General features: G+C 41.7%; 3 protein-coding genes and 1 long non-coding RNA gene across 7 annotated transcripts in view; 1 reads left to right on the forward strand and 3 right to left on the reverse strand.

The window, feature by feature from the left end:
• LOC147140022 (protein bicaudal C homolog 1-like) overlaps nt 1–2,287 on the reverse strand; it is a 59,965-nt gene extending 57,678 nt beyond the window's left edge. The window contains exon 1 of one of the 2 annotated variants that reach the window (XM_086045900.1): nt 1,734–2,287. In XM_086045900.1, coding sequence (XP_085902026.1) covers nt 1,734–1,932 — 199 coding nt within the window. In that variant the 5' untranslated portion in view covers nt 1,933–2,287. The remainder of the gene's footprint in view (nt 1–1,733) is intronic. The other variant, XM_086045901.1, reaches the window with a different exon arrangement.
• Nucleotides 2,288–3,718: 1,431 nt separating this feature from the next.
• LOC147140023 (ubiquitin-conjugating enzyme E2 D4-like) lies at nt 3,719–8,024 on the reverse strand. 2 transcript variants are annotated; one of them, XM_086045183.1, is made up of 7 exons: nt 7,809–8,024; nt 7,367–7,430; nt 6,068–6,099; nt 5,716–5,793; nt 4,758–4,863; nt 4,439–4,532; nt 3,719–4,341 (listed from the first exon to the last, which is right to left on the reverse strand). In XM_086045183.1, coding segments are annotated over exons 2-7 (357 nt in total). In that variant the 5' UTR covers nt 7,368–7,430; nt 7,809–8,024; the 3' UTR covers nt 3,719–4,295. The 2 variants fall into 2 exon arrangements, with proteins under 2 accessions (XP_085901309.1, XP_085901308.1); XM_086045182.1 differs by having other exon boundaries at nt 7,817–8,021.
• A 3,786-nt stretch (nt 8,025–11,810) lies between these two features.
• rgs7a (regulator of G protein signaling 7a) overlaps nt 11,811–15,103 on the forward strand; it is a 54,104-nt gene continuing 50,811 nt past the window's right edge. Inside the window, exons 1-2 of one of the 2 annotated variants that reach the window (XM_086045144.1) lie at nt 11,811–12,132; nt 14,379–14,499. In XM_086045144.1, the coding sequence (XP_085901270.1) occupies nt 14,422–14,499 (78 nt within the window). In that variant the 5' untranslated portion in view covers nt 11,811–12,132; nt 14,379–14,421. The remainder of the gene's footprint in view (nt 12,133–14,378; nt 14,500–15,103) is intronic. The other variant, XM_086045143.1, reaches the window with a different exon arrangement.
• The window catches only part of LOC147140025 (uncharacterized), a 49,655-nt gene continuing 48,006 nt past the window's right edge, over nt 13,455–15,103 (reverse strand). The window contains exon 5 of the long non-coding RNA XR_015088632.1: nt 13,455–13,503. This is a non-coding gene — a long non-coding RNA (uncharacterized LOC147140025). The remainder of the gene's footprint in view (nt 13,504–15,103) is intronic.

Below are 15,103 nucleotides of genomic sequence, written 5' to 3' on the forward strand. Positions count from 1 at the left end.
GGCCGCTCTCAGGCTTAGTTGTTTTCCTGGAAGAGTTTGAGATGACATGGAGCTTTGAGGAATGTACTTGAGCAAGCGCAGCAACACCAGACATGGAGGGCGACGTGTGTGCCGAGAGATTAACATCAATTTAAGCGGAGTACAGTGAACCCCAGTTCATAGTGGGGGATATGCTCCAGACACACTGTGAAAAGCTGCAATATTGCGAGAGCATTTATTAAAAAAGAAAAAAAAAAAAAACGGAATCATCTTTCTAGTTTTACTCCACCTACACACTTTGAACGCATTTTAACATAATATGACAGACTGTGCCTTTAAGAGGCAGGCCCTGGGGGAGTTGCACATGACATCAGCAAATCCCGCATGTGAGTGTCTGGGTGCGAGCGGTGGCTAACAGCAGTGTCCTCATTGTCCATTTTACTGTTCAAAATACATCTGACAACTATGGCTCTCCTTTCACCACACGTGAGGGCATTACAGGAATAAAAACTGGAAAAATCCATTTAAAAAGATCACTCAAGAAAATGCAAATATAGCTGAGGTGCAAATGATGAACCGCGATATTGTGAAGGAACACTGAACACAGACAGATTTTTAATATTCAACTGATTTTCATAAAGCGCAGGATCATTTAAGAGACATCCGACTGAAAACGTGAACTAACAATCTGTCATTTATGTACATCATTCAATAAACATGACCAGTTCGATCTTACCACATAAAGTGGCAGAAATTCCACTCCTTGATCCAGATGGGCTTATTCTCACCATTCTATATTATAAGACCGATACAACCGGTCTCCTAATTAATCCTTACACTTGCATCATGAGAATAAATGTACAGTTAAGAATCTTGGCCACTAAATTAGGTACACAAGTCCTGCCTTTACACATTCTTATTTTTAACCAGTAGGCGGATGCATATTCGCTAACTAACATTCAGTGGGTACTTAGTCAACATTATCCCCTTCACGACACCACTATAACGTCTCAATTTTTGAATCCATCAACAAATACACACTTAAACAGCACGCAACAGTTCCACATGTCGCCCGAAGCAGTTCACAATCAAAATCCCCCCCCCACCCCCCAAAAACAATTTAAAATACAACACATCCTAGTCACCAGAGATTCGTTAGCGGGTTGCTACATAAGTGTTTTTTTTTTTTTTTTTTTTTTGGCTACATTAGTCTTTCGCTCGTCAAAATTGACTGGATCAACTTTTGCTCTGCCCAACCAATCAGAAGACAGCAAAATGGTAACTTTTTGCGGAACAGCTAGCTGGCGCTCCGTGGGTAATTTGAAATATGATTTTAAGAAACAGTCACATTGCTAATGTAGTTTCAACAAAGCATCGGCAAGCACGACTGATTCTGACGACCACGGCCAGGTAAAAGAATAGAGTAACGCTGCGAAATGAAGAGGATAGATCACCATCCGTTTTGACTGACAAATGTACATAATAGTGTGAAGCGTTTGTATACTTTGGAGCACCCGCGCTAACGTTTTGGAGTCAGCCGCGCTAATTGCCTTGTAGTACATCGCCCACGTGATTAGCAGATGATCATTGGCCAATCAAAACAAATCCCGCGTGTAGGTTAACGTGGCTTCAACGAGAACTGAGCGAGACTTTTGGGTGTAATTAAACAATGGCTGATCAGAGGCGGTGAAAACATTCCACAAAAACAAAAGTAAATGTGTATTTTTATTTTTTAAAATTGTTGAAATAAATACCTAGCAACATGAATTCCAGCTTCTTTCGGTCCACTCGGAAGCGCTCCTCCGTCCACTCCGGGTCGGGCAGCTGGTGGGGCCCGCTCAGGTCCTCCTCGGAGCCCGGCAAAGGCGAGTCTGTGCTGCGCTCGCTGTTGGAACCCTGGTCCGACTGCTGCTGCTGCAAGTATCCGCTCAAGGGGTCGCACTGGGCGGCCATGGCGAAGCTACTCGTCGGCGGTGGAGGAGGAGGAGGACTCAAAAAAAGTTGCCGGGTTCTGCTGGACCGCGTGTTCCGTCACTCGGGAGCTGGGCCTCGCGAAACCTTCATGCAGCGTCATTTCCCCCCATTTGAGCACCGATTTTGGGGGACTAAAAATAGGCAGGCCCCGCTCTCTCTGCAGGCTGTGCGCTCAAGTGCAGCGGCTGCAGCCAACACGGCGAGAAAGTCTTCCAAGCAAAAGTTTCACATGTCATCCTGCACTCAGACTCCTCCCAGACTTTTTCCTCCCCCCTTCAAGCATCCTTTTTTTTCCTTTTACTACTAGTGGATGGAGCAGTTCGAGCATTAATATACAGCATACGGTTCATCTACGACTACATAATTTGTCCTCACTGAACGGTTTTCCATTACTATGACATTTCTGCAAACTAGTACGCCAACTACATATTACTAATATGGCAAAACTCTGCACTAGTTGCCACCTGCATGCTATTGGTACTACTAGTGACGTGACAGTATCACACAGTTGTCAAAGACTGCACAATTTCACCTCACTAGAAGATATACAGTACTAGTGCACAAACCTCAAGCTAATTTGACAACTGAGCACACAATAACTAGTTTGTCCACTACTGTATGACATTACTGCACGCTAGTATTACTAGGGAAGCGCTGTATGTACTAGGACCACACAGTGCACAACTTTCCCTTACTAGTCACATGCAGTTGTACTACTAAGAAGGACAAAGCGCATACTAGTCCACTGACCTCAAGCTATAAAGACACTTCTGGGCTCTAGTAGAATGACTAACGTTCACTAGTAGAATGACAGTCTTACTAGCCAAGTCGTTTCACCCATACTGATTTCCACAACTGTGTTTCTGCACACTTGTAGGAAAACGCTGTCATACTAGTAGGACAACTACTGTATATTACTAGTGAGGCAAGAGTGCACTAGTTGACAAGTTACTGTGTGCTTAATAGCAGTACTCATGACCACGTTTCGGTTGACATCTACTGCTTTACCAGTGTAGTTTTGCCTCACTCATAACTCCTACTAGTGCACAGAAACGTTATACAGTAGCGAACAAAACATTACTAGTAAGACACTAGTGTGCTTTAATTTTACTTGTGCACTGAATTGTCTTACTAGTGAGGACAAAGAGCATACTAATTGACAACTGCTCGCTAGTAGTAGGCCTACTACTAACAAAATTCTACTAGTTAAGATCTAGCGCTTGACTAGTACACAGATGTCAAATGATGCAGTTTTGCCTCACTAGTATCATGCAGTTGTCCAATTAGTATGTCAAAGTTGTCCGGATACTAGTGTACAGTAGTGGAAAGAAATATCAACAGATGCTGTGGTTCTACTAGTACACTGAATTGTCTTGCAAGTGAAGCGCTTTTCCATAGTACTGCTATGAGGCACAACAAGTAGAATACTGCAAATGGTTTCAAATGGACAGTGTTGCGTTGCTGCCATGTTATGATCTAGAAAGGCGAGTTCTTTGCGCAAAGCCACCACGCAACGGCTTTATTGCCCTGCAGAGGAAACAATCCACATCCTGTCAAGGGGGAAAGGGGAAGCAATACTGCAAAAGTTCAAGCAAAACAAAACATGCCTACAGTGAGTGAAACACACCCACCCGCCCAAAGAAACTGGAGCATCTTGAGTGCTGCCGCTTCTGTTAGGAAAATATTCATGTGATTTATAACCATATTTGAATGCCTTTTTCCAAAATGGTGACCTTTCATCATAAAATGAATTTCTCATCGAGAATAGCAGGGAAGCAAAGCCAAAATAGCGCCACATTTAATAGACAACACATTCTATACAGTGAGAGCAAAACAATTCAATAATAACCGTAGAACATAATTTGACAAATATTCCATAAACGCTATTTTGCTCTGTACATGAGTTTGCAATGGCCTCGAGGCATGTGCAGGAAAAGTAAAGGACGCCCCCTAGTGCTCACCAAAGTTATAACCGGCATGCAGGAAGTGATGTGAGCGCATGTGTTTTTGCTTTTGCAACAAAATCAAATACAACTCAAATTGTTTTAAATGTAAAGTAAAATGAGCATAGTTTTATTCAATATAAATCTCTTAAAAGTAAAATAAAATGAGGTATTATCATCATTGCTAATATAATAAAAAATAATAATTCCAATTGAATTCAAGCAGAATAAACTGAACAGTCGAGACAATTGGGTCATCATGTCAAGTTTGAGAAGTGAAAGTGCCCCCGGCATAGACTACAACCAGTGTGGTGGGAAAAAGTACTGGCTTTTCTTTTTTTCTTTTTCTTTAAACTTGAGGTGTCCAGGGGAATGCTGATGCTCAAACTTGCCTTGCCTTCACATTGCAAACTTCCTAGTCCATTCTTTGGCCATGTCGTTATACCTGCATGTAACAGATTGGAAGAGTAAAAATGGTTTTAAATAATAAAAAGGGTTTTACTGACTTCAACTCAATTTTGCGGCTTGGCTTCCACACTTACTTTTGTCTGTCCGATTTGTACGTGTGTGCGATGTCAGGGACCAAGGGGTCGTCGGGATTAGGATCGCACAGCAAAGAGCAGATGGATAATAACACTGGAACAGGACACAACAGACAAACGTGTTTTAATTGGCTAATGAGTGAGTAAATTCACATTCAGGCATCAATCCCCCCCTCCAAAAAAATGACATAAAAATTTTGAAAATGTATTTATTTACACTGCATAGTTCAAATGAGAAGGGGTTTAAAATTAAAAAAAAAAAAATTTAAAAAAAAAAGCTTTCCAATGGGAAGAAATGGGAATAACAATATGAACATACCTTTTGATACGGTCAGGGCAGGCGACCACTGTGACCTGAGTATGTCCAGGCAGATGCTACCGTTGCTGTTTATATTTGGATGATAGATTTTTGTTGTAAAAGCCACCTGCGGGAGGCACAAATTAGGAAACAAACAACAAAATGGTTAAATGGCTTAATATTTGGCATACAGCTCTATAGGGGACTCAAATTAGAACCTATAAATCCCTGAAAGTTGTTAAAGGGGCTCTCTTTTTTTTGCTTACAAATAGTTGGGTCTGCGGAGGCCTTGATCCGCCCCAAAAAAGTGTCCAATTTAACAACCAAGTAAATATTTTATTTGTCTATTTCAGAAAATTATCTGCATGAGTTGTTAGGTAATCATGGCACTATCACGTCAAAGCTGCACTTGGTCATTCCGTCAAATGGTTAATATGGTGAGGATTTGTCTTCGCCGATGTGTCACAGGTGTAATTTAGCAGCTTGGTTGGCGGTAATGATGAAGTGCTGCTTCCGCGAGGGAAAACAGCATCTATGCTGACTTGTTGGGGCTAGTGTGTGCTTTTGCAGTCGCATTTTCTGATTTTTTTTTTTTAATTACGCTTGGGGTATTTGAACAAAAACATGTGACAAACTTGTTAGCAAGACCTGTTTTAAATTGCGGATAAAAATCAGTGGTACCTCCAAACTAGAATGTTCCAATTGTGAACCCGACGAAATTTTTCTGAACAGTATCTCTCAAAAAAAGCACCAAAACTTGGGAGGGCAAACTAACCTAAAATGGTGCTTGTGAATTTAATAAAGGTTTTATCAAGGTGACAGTTTGACCAGAGCCCAGATGAATCCAGTTTCCATTATTTCCTACGGGAGAAATAGCTCTGAAATCCGGTGAGTGATTTTGTTAGACATTTGAGCTTTCACTATACCTGAACTCGATTCTTAACTTAATAAAGACTTGTCTGAAGTTTGAAAAACCTACCTTGGGTGGTTTAAAGGGATAGTCGGTGGGGAAATGCACAGAAAGGAAGAAAACCCCTCCATTGTATGGGCTGTCATTCTGAGATGGAAAGAAAAAATAACCAGTGAAGACATGACAAAGACGACATGCGGGTATTAAAAAAATACATTGCTATTATCTCAACAATGTCAAAACGCCTGCGCGCGTTCCACTGCCACAGAGTGTGCCAGGCTAAACTTTTAAAAACAGGAAAAAAAAAGGGGGTGCTGAAAACTAGTCAACAGAAAGCTCGATTGTCTACACATCCAAAAACAGCACGTCTAAAAGAAATGCAGGAAACACACGGGAAAAAAAAAATCTAGAAAAAGCTCACCGGTCCCATGATGCTGGCTTGCCAATGGAACACTATGGAAGACAAAAAGGTTATTAAGCCACTGGAAGGTTCCAAGTCACGTTTCTTCTGAGATTGTGTGAACGCAGATGTTGTTACTGTGCAGAAAGTTAAAAAAAAAAAACATACACAACAGCATGCAAATATGGTCTCCAGATGCCTTGTAGGAATTACAGTCAATCCTATCTACTTTTGTTTTTTTTATTTTTATCTGTGGAACCAAAACAACAACTGGCCAACTGGCTTGACGGCATACAACAGTGCCATGGAAGATTCCTGTTGAGGAAAAAGCAAGGTTCCTTGTTGGGTATATGCCAGAGACAGCTGGGCCGTGAAATGAGAATATAAAGGGTGTCCCGAAAGTCACTATACATTTCCTTATTTGTTTCAGGTATCCGTGGCATATACTAAAAATGCCTTTTCGGATGTTTCAAGAAACTTACCATGGGTAACATTAATTTATGTGTTGGAGCAGTGTGACGACCATAAAGCTTTCACACAGATACTGCATTGCAATTGGGAACAGAAAAACGCCTTCCCGGATCGCAGTTTTGCATCACCCTAATGTCATTTGGCAAGGCAATGATATATACTCACAAAACTTGAAAAGCCGAAGCTGCCAAATGAAACTCAAACAGAAATAAAAAGGATGTGTTTCTTTACTTTTTTTAGACTGCCTGTTAGAGATCAAGAAGTTGTGCAAAAAGTACTGTAACATTGAGTAGTTGGACAAGCGCATTGAATAGTTTAGAGAAGGCCAAAGTTGGTTCCCAAGTAGAGATTCGTTTTCATTTTAGGTTGGGTTAGGCATTTCCCTCAAAATGGAAAAAAAAAACTTGACTCAAAAGGAAACTGTTGAAATACGCACTCATATTGAAAAGTGTAACTTGTACGATGAGTTTGAAATTAGTGTTCTGGATCACTTATATTTGAACTATTAATCTAGGCAAATTCAGTCATTTTTCAGGCGGGCGACTCGTCTCCGTCACTAGCACCTGCAAACAGCGAGGCTTCATTGTAGCATGTAACCAGTAATCCTGGATTCTATGAAAATAGGATCATGGGAATTACATCAGATTGGACTTTAAATTACATCAATAAGCTTTTTGGAAATGACATTGTCAGTTCTGTGTACATGATCCGTCATTTGACAAAAACAGAAACAGGGATGCATTTATTTAAACTCATTAAGTGTTTTAAACAGTCAGATTCCAAATAACAACACACTTACACATATGCTAAGCGGCAAAAACGACAATAAGAATCATGTTGTCTACTCACTGTCGTCTCCGACGGGTCCTGCCGAACACGAAGCAGGAGGGTCCCGCGTCAGGTCACACAATTCCTAGCAAAAAACACAATTGCAGAGGTATTTTTCTATCACTTCTAGGATTTGGTTGTTGGGTGGACGTGTCAAGAACGCTGGAAAGAAACTGCAAATTCATGTGAACACGCCTTAAACCTTTTACTAGGCCAACTTCTCGCTAGCAGCGAAGTTAGCATACTCGCGTTGAAACGGGATAATCACTCAAATGTTAGGATTGTAACGTCGGTAGCATTCATTTTACACTAACTTTGGTTGTTCTTTTAATTAATAAAAGTTTAAATCGTCCGGCTGAACAGTTATAGTGAACTACTTAACAAACAGGGCGCAAACCGGCTAGATCGACGTTTCCTGGTCACCTTTTTCCGATACATCCAATAAAGAAGAAGCGATACGTACAAACTCACCTTCTTTATTCTTTTCAAAGCCATGACAAGTCCTCAGTGTGGCTTACGAGAGATTGTGGTTTCAAACCGACAACTGTCAATGAGCAAATAAGATCACTTTAAGTCGACTAGATGTGAATTGTTCGGAAAGCAAACTGGTTCTCTTTTGTTTCCGCGTTTTTGTTTGAGCTCAGTGCAATGTGTGAATTGTAGTTCTTTTTCTTCTTCTTTTCTTCCGTTAGACTGGGCACATTAAGTACATTGCTGCCCTCCACTGGTCAGATGACTAGCACACATTGCAAACCAAAACTGAAACCTCGCTGCAGGCGTAGGGGCAAAACCTTGTAACACCAAAATAGGTAATCACTTTTCAGGAGACTCCAAAAATTGCTAGTTTGTTCAACCATTATCATTGCATCATGAAAGAGAGCAAGCCAAGCCAAAAAATAACAAATAAAAATAAATAAATAAATAAATCCACACGTTTGGACTGCCCAATACTATAGTCTACATTTTTGAAAAAAATATAAAATTAAAATTCACTAAAATGTGACCTATGAGGTTTTGGTCAGAGGCCAGCGTTCTTAAAAATTTTTGGATACTGCCCAGTGTTTATGAATGTACAATTCCGAATATCTGGGCATCTCTGTTGTATACCCACGATGCAACGCGTCTTAGTCGGTGAAAACAACCCACCGTATTGCACTGCTTTTGCCTGTGACGGCATATAAAGTTCGCCAACAATCATGCCGAGAAGTTGTTGTGCGGTTGGATCGTCCAGCCATAACATGATGGAAACTAAATCATTCTATATTACTGTCGCAGAGATTCAAGCGACACCTTTAAAGCAACTCGGACATCTTTATTTGCGTCTCTTTATTTCTCACAAGCTACCACATAGGCACTCCCTGTTAGGCTATTAGTTTTCACAATAAAAGGGATTGTACTTAAAACAGGTTACACCACAATAACTGTGTGGACCGTGAATGTCAGAGAAAGCGGGTAAAAGGAGTGGAGAGAGTGGGACTGGACAGTTCGGAATGGACGCTAACCAAGACCGCAGTGCTTTGTGGGGAGCATTAGGGGGTAAGATTCATTCTTGAGTGTCAAAATCACGCTTTTGCCTCTAGTGGTCAAACAACATTTCTTCAAATTTTGAAATCAAAATAACTCTCACAAAACAAATAACAACGACCCGAAGTTCAATGCTTTTCAATGAGCGGAGAGTTGGTTTTCACCGACTTGGCCACCATCTTGACTTGTGACGTCATTTCGACGTAAGCTCGGAATTGTCCATTGTAGTTGGTGCGTCAAGCCCCGGAGCACGCTCTACACTAGTTCGTCATGACGTCACACGTACTTAACTTTTATTTAACCAGGATGGTCCCATTGAGATTAAAAAAAACTATTTTTTCCAAGAGAGACCTGGCCAAAACAGACAGCAGAAAAAAAAGACAATGTTGGATAGCTACATTCAAAGAGAAACAAAGTACAATTTACAAAGCACATTTTGCATTTCACAATCAATTCTTCAAACGGCCATTTTATAGAAACCGCTTCCATATCTTTCATTTTAGATTGAAAACATTTTGTGAACCAAATAAGGTGGTTTGTGGAAAATTGGACATTGACAAAGATAATGCAAATAATGGGTCACGGTGCCAAGTTTCATAGCGGACAACATAATAGGAGGGTCAATTCGGTCCCCACTGAAAGTCCTGGTACCAAAATCCCAGGCCGCCACTTGAGGCCCATTTAGACTAACGATAAAAACTCACAGGAAAACCAGGTGAGCTGAATATTCAGGCCCACCTGGCCAGCAGCTCAAGTCCAGAGAGAGCAAAGGTGGACGAGGGGACACGAAATAAACGTGTGCTAGCTAGGTAGAGGGGGCACATCTGCAATCTTTCACGCTTCAACTGCACTGCGTAGCTCAAACGGAATGATATTCTTACCGTTTCCACCGCAATGATTCACACGGAATCAAAACGACGCGTTGCAAATACACAATATTTTCTCAGAGTAACCAGAGTCTGACGCCGCTTTGAGGAACAGCCTTGCCAAATCAACTCCTTTGCAAAAACATTTGCGTCATCTCTCTTTGGGGGAGTCAAATTCTCCCAAGCAATATGAATGCGGGATTATAAAGTTGCCCTCAGACCTTCTTTTCTCGTCCCGGCAGTTCATTTAAAAAGCAATTGTAGTGAGTTTTTAAACCAAAACACTATTAGAGACCACAATAAAGATGAGTCATTCAATAGCAATTCAGCATGCCAAATAGTAGTGCAAGGATGTGTAACATAAAGTTCGAAAACATGAAAGCATCCTGCGCAAGGCAGTGCCAGCTGGTGCACATTTAAAGCAAAGTGAATCAATAATCAATATTATAGGTCAGAGCAAGCGACTTGCATTGACTCTTGTTGCCAAGACAGCAGAACGAATCCAACATTCAATGTTTCAAATTGCCAGTTTGTGAGGTTTATAAGCAAAATGCTCTGCACATGTGAAGGAAATCTAATAAAGAGCTGTACTACTTCTGTCCTTACAAAGATACAGTGATAATGTGCAGTTTTTATTGACACAGAGATGTACACTTAAGCAATACAATGCCTTTGTCTCAAAGGGCTCATATTATGGAAAATTGAATTTTGAATTGCTTATATAGCAAATTCTTATTTATTGCAAGAGATATGTTCCGGGAAATTGTCGATTTTTTTTTTTTTTAAATGGATAAGCGGTTCAAACAACGGATGGATAGTTTTACCCCTTCCACAGACTTTAACCACATTTAATATGATTAAAACACATGTTTAAAAGCATTCCTTATAAAGCCTGCTCTTACTTTCTCACTCACACAGTTCTCCGAATAAGAAGCAAAGTCTGCTTGCTTCAAGGTTTTGTTTGTCACTCCAAGTTGAACCCTACTGGAAAATGGACACATGAAACAAAAGAAAACACAACTTTGTAAATCTAGTAATCTAGTATTAATACCAGGTACCGGGCCGATATCTGTCTTATTTCAAGTTATCAGGTACTCATGAAAGATGCCGATACCAGCCACCGAGACTTAAGGCCTAAAAAAATCAAATCTGACATCGAATAAGTCTGCCTTGCCAGTAATTGGTGGTAAGGTCTGGTCACAAGTACTGCATCTGTCATTGCGTTAATTGAAATTTTATGGATCGTAAGCACTAGTGGCATCAGTATTTGGTATTGGTGAGAACTAATGAGTGAATACTCGTACTGGTATCAGTCTAAAAAAAGTGGTATGGAAGACTGTCTAAAACCTAGACATGAAAATGTTTAACCAAACCACATAATTTCATTGAATAAATTCCACTGGCTTGATGCTAACGTACTTCGTATATTGGGGAACGCCATATGAGCTAATGGGAATTATCGTCGATGTTACGGTAATTATAAGCCTCCAAACGACTGCGTTTGTAATTTGCGGTTACAGTTAACACAGTATCCGCTTTCTATGAATATAATAAACGCCAACTTGAACACAAGCAGAGCAGTAACACAAACAAACAGTTGCTAAGATGTCAATACCGAGTAGCTGCTCACTTCACTTCATTAGCAATTCATCCATTTCTGGTCGTCATGGTAATGAAAAAAATATCCTGTTCAGCAATTATAATTGACACATAGCACTCACTTTTAATTAATGTAATATAGTTTAATGATAACACACACACAGAGCAGCAACACATGCAAACAGTTGCTAAATTGTTAATACTGATTATAGCTGCTTGCGTCGTTGCATGCCACCATATACATTATTTGTATGCTTAATAAATACTTTTTGAAGCAATTAGAGAAATTTGATCATTTCATATGGCCAACCTGATTGTTTTTTTGCATTCTAATCTCCAGCCTTCTATTGTTACATGCAATTTGTAGTTCAAATCAACACGGCAACCGCGTTTTATGAACGCGATATTATAGGTTAATTCTATTTCGGAACTAAGCGTTCCTCAAAACGGGCTGCAACTTATTCCGCACACGCGATTGGTCACGGATCGATGCGCGTCCACGGCGCCGCGAGGGTGCGCGCCCGCTTGCTTGGCAGCATAGCACGGAAGAAGGAGCGCGGCGAGTGTCGGCGAGGGAGCGAGCGGCGAGCGAGCGAGCGAGCGAGCAAGCGAACGAGTGAAACGGGGAGCGAGTCGTCCGCCGAATGTCCGCCTCCTGGAGCCGCCGATGAGCCCGCCTCGCGTTCCTCAGCGCGCCGCTTGACAACGCTCAAGGCCAGCTGGGTCCGCGGCGTCCGCGCACGTCCCGATCCACGGGTCCCACCAGCCTTGGGGGTAGGGGGCTGCGCGTTTTTTCAGGTGAGCCCACCCCTCCACGCTCCCACTCACAACACACACCGCCGACCGTCTTCGCCTTTACTGCTTTTTCCTCGCGCGTTGTCTCGTATGTGTTTACGCGCGGACGAGGGGCGTTGTTGGTCGCTGTCCAAGGTGCTGCTCAAGACACAAGGCGGCCTCGTGCACGAGCAGCTCGCATGCATGCGCCACTTCGTGCTGTCTTTTCTTTTCTTCTGTTTTTTTTTTTTCTTTTTTTTTTTTTTGCGCATGCATGCATGCATGCATGCGACGTAAGTGGAGGGGTCTCTTTCATGTTGTGCGGGGGATAAATAACAGCAATGACGACGGAGCGCTCCATTTGCTTGCGTGAACCCCGAGTGGCTGCTGTGTCTAAGCTGCATTGTGGAGGACCTCCTCCAGGCACGGTGTTCTCTTTCGACTGCATCTGCTTAGTCGGTTGCTCTCATCTTTAGCCAAGGCATTTTCATGGTGCTTCAACAAAATCAGTCAAACATATAAAATGACTGTACCGTGGTGTATCACTATGTGGTGCATCAGTCTGACTCCGTGCAGGCCGCGTGGGTTCAGTTCACACTCAGTGATGGTATGAAGTGTGAATGTTTTGTCTCTATATGTGCCGTGATTGACTAGCGACCAATCCAGGGTGTAGTCCACCCTTTGCCCGATGTCAGATATACAGCTCCCCTTCACTCTGAACATGACAGGCAGAGTACAAAATGTCCTATTTGTGAATTATTTTTGAATGTATCCTCCCATTATTTGCTATTTTTGAGCCACTTATATTCCACCAAAGCCCTGTCTAAATAGGAATCGTGTCGAGGTGAAGTGATGCATCGCGAATGAGAGACAAGCTTTGCATATCGTGTGTAGATACCGATTTTAGCCTGGGTTGTGAGTGGAAGTTACGGAGAGTCTTGGCTGCTTTTACACACGCACTTTCTAAATCAAATCATGCAAGCCATTTGTGATTTAGGATGAGTTTGAAATTACAGTTTTAAGTTGTAATATCATCATTCACCACGAGCTGGCACACATGTTTGCACCAGGTCTTACGTAATAATTTTTTAGCTGATTTGGAATGGCATGCAGAACAAACATAACCTGAGTAACGTTAAAATTTTGAGTGAGTTGATTTTTGTGGAAAACCATGCACAAAATGAGTACTTCCACTTAATGTTGGTTTCTTGTTCAGACTTTTCCTTCAATGGTAATTGTAATGCTATTATGCATGATTGTTTCAGTGCATATACTTTTTGCGTTTTTATCGAAAAGGCGTGTGCCGTGGCAAATAAAGACTCCGACACGTTTGACTAAATTGCTCACCTTAAGCAGGGGGGAAAGCGCTCCTGTTGCCGGGTTGAATGAGGAAAGCTGAAAGACAAAAGCATTTTCACTTGTGGAGACAGCACTTCATACACTACACTTCACTTTACGTAAGAAGCCAAAGTTGTTAGCTCATGCTAATCTGCGCATCCAACATAACTCAATGCAGCTCTGCTTACCTTTTGGCTTTGACATGCTGGTATCCTGAAAAGTAATTTATTTAACCTGTAGTGACGACATCCGTATGGGAGACCTTTTTACAACTTTGTCTTCAAGTTTGAAATTGTACATGGTCAGGTATATGCCATAGTATCAAAATGAAACATCTAGTACAGTACATTGTGCAATTACAGTATATACTGTACATACATTCCCAGAAAAACATTGTACCCTCCGGCTTCAAAAGTTTTATGAATTGGGTGGTTCAACGAAAGGGTACTTTTTGGCATGTGTCTTGCACAACCATACATTTCCTAGTTTTGAATTTGGAACCTCGAGTGCTTAATGTAATGTAAACAAATCAGGAAGAATGTTCTGCACAATGAGTGAATGCTGAAAGCCTCTCAGGCCAGAAGGACCCTGAGGGGAGAGTACTTGCACTCTGCATTACATTTGCTCCTTAAATTTTTGCCTTCTCCTCCTCCAAGAATTGACATTGTCCTGACCTGACAGTCTTTTGGGCAAAAAAAAAAAAAAAAGAAAAAAAGAATCCTCATCCTTGTCAAGACCTTGCGGGATGTGACTGAACAGGTGCACAGGCAGCCAAGAGAGCAGCACATTTGTTCCTCGTGTAAATGTCAAATATGTTTAAACACGATCCGGGCTATCTTGTGGCGTTCCCTGTGCAGCCAAGTCAGGGCAAGACGGCCTTTTGGCTCCATTGTCACTCCAACAGACTCCAATATCCGTTCTGTGCACCGCAGGATCACCTGACATTTTCTGTGGAAGAGCGACTTGTACTGGACCATGGCACAGACCAACAGCGGCGGGCAGGGGACCAATGGGGTAGCGGACGAGTCCCCCAACATGATCGTGTACAGAAAGGTACGTTCAGTGAGCCTGTGTGTGCTTTTTGTGTCGGCCTGACTAGGGCTGAGCAGTTACTTGGAATTCAATCGCGATTATCGATCATGACAACAGTATAATGGAAGAAAAACTATGAATGCATACCGGTCAAGTTGTACGCTTTCGGCGTAATTTGCACAGGTGGAAACACATTTTCAAATGCAAATCTGTACGGTCAATTTTATCATGTTGACTTTTTTTTTTTTTTTTTAATGACGCCATTTAATTTTTTTTTGTGGAGTCGTACTTCGTTGCTACCGCCATTTGAAAACTGCCGTGTGCTCGCTCTCGCGGTATTCTCATTCCCGTTCCTTGCGATATCCTCGTGTGACCTTGATTCCGTCTGCTAATGTTGGTATTCGATCAAGTGACAGCAGCCATTCGAAAATAATGTGTCAGATTCTATACAGATATGTATGGGCAAATTACAACTTTCGTAAGGCTCAGTGCCCCCCGGGGTTGACAAGTGTGTGAATGTGTTCCTACGTTGTGAACACAAGCGTTTGCTCTATGTTTGACTGCCCTCCATGAGCGTCTATAAGCGGTCTAATGGCACCCAAGTAAAAGTTTGCTATAAAATGAA

This window comes from Filicampus tigris, chromosome 11 (assembly GCF_054856515.1).
Source record: "Filicampus tigris isolate MCC_2025a chromosome 11, RoL_Ftig_1.0, whole genome shotgun sequence".
Classification (NCBI taxonomy): Eukaryota; Metazoa; Chordata; class Actinopteri; order Syngnathiformes; family Syngnathidae; genus Filicampus; species Filicampus tigris.

Coding starts and splice junctions, on each gene's coding strand:
- LOC147140023 (XM_086045182.1), bottom strand. CDS start 7,840: ATGGCTTTGAAAAGAATAAAGAAG. Junction 5,794..6,067: donor AAGCCAGCATCATGGGACCG/GTGAGCTTTTTC, acceptor TTTCCATCTCAG/AATGACAGCCCATACAATGG. Junction 4,533..4,757: donor TGCCCTGACCGTATCAAAAG/GTATGTTCATAT, acceptor GTCCTGTTCCAG/TGTTATTATCCATCTGCTCT.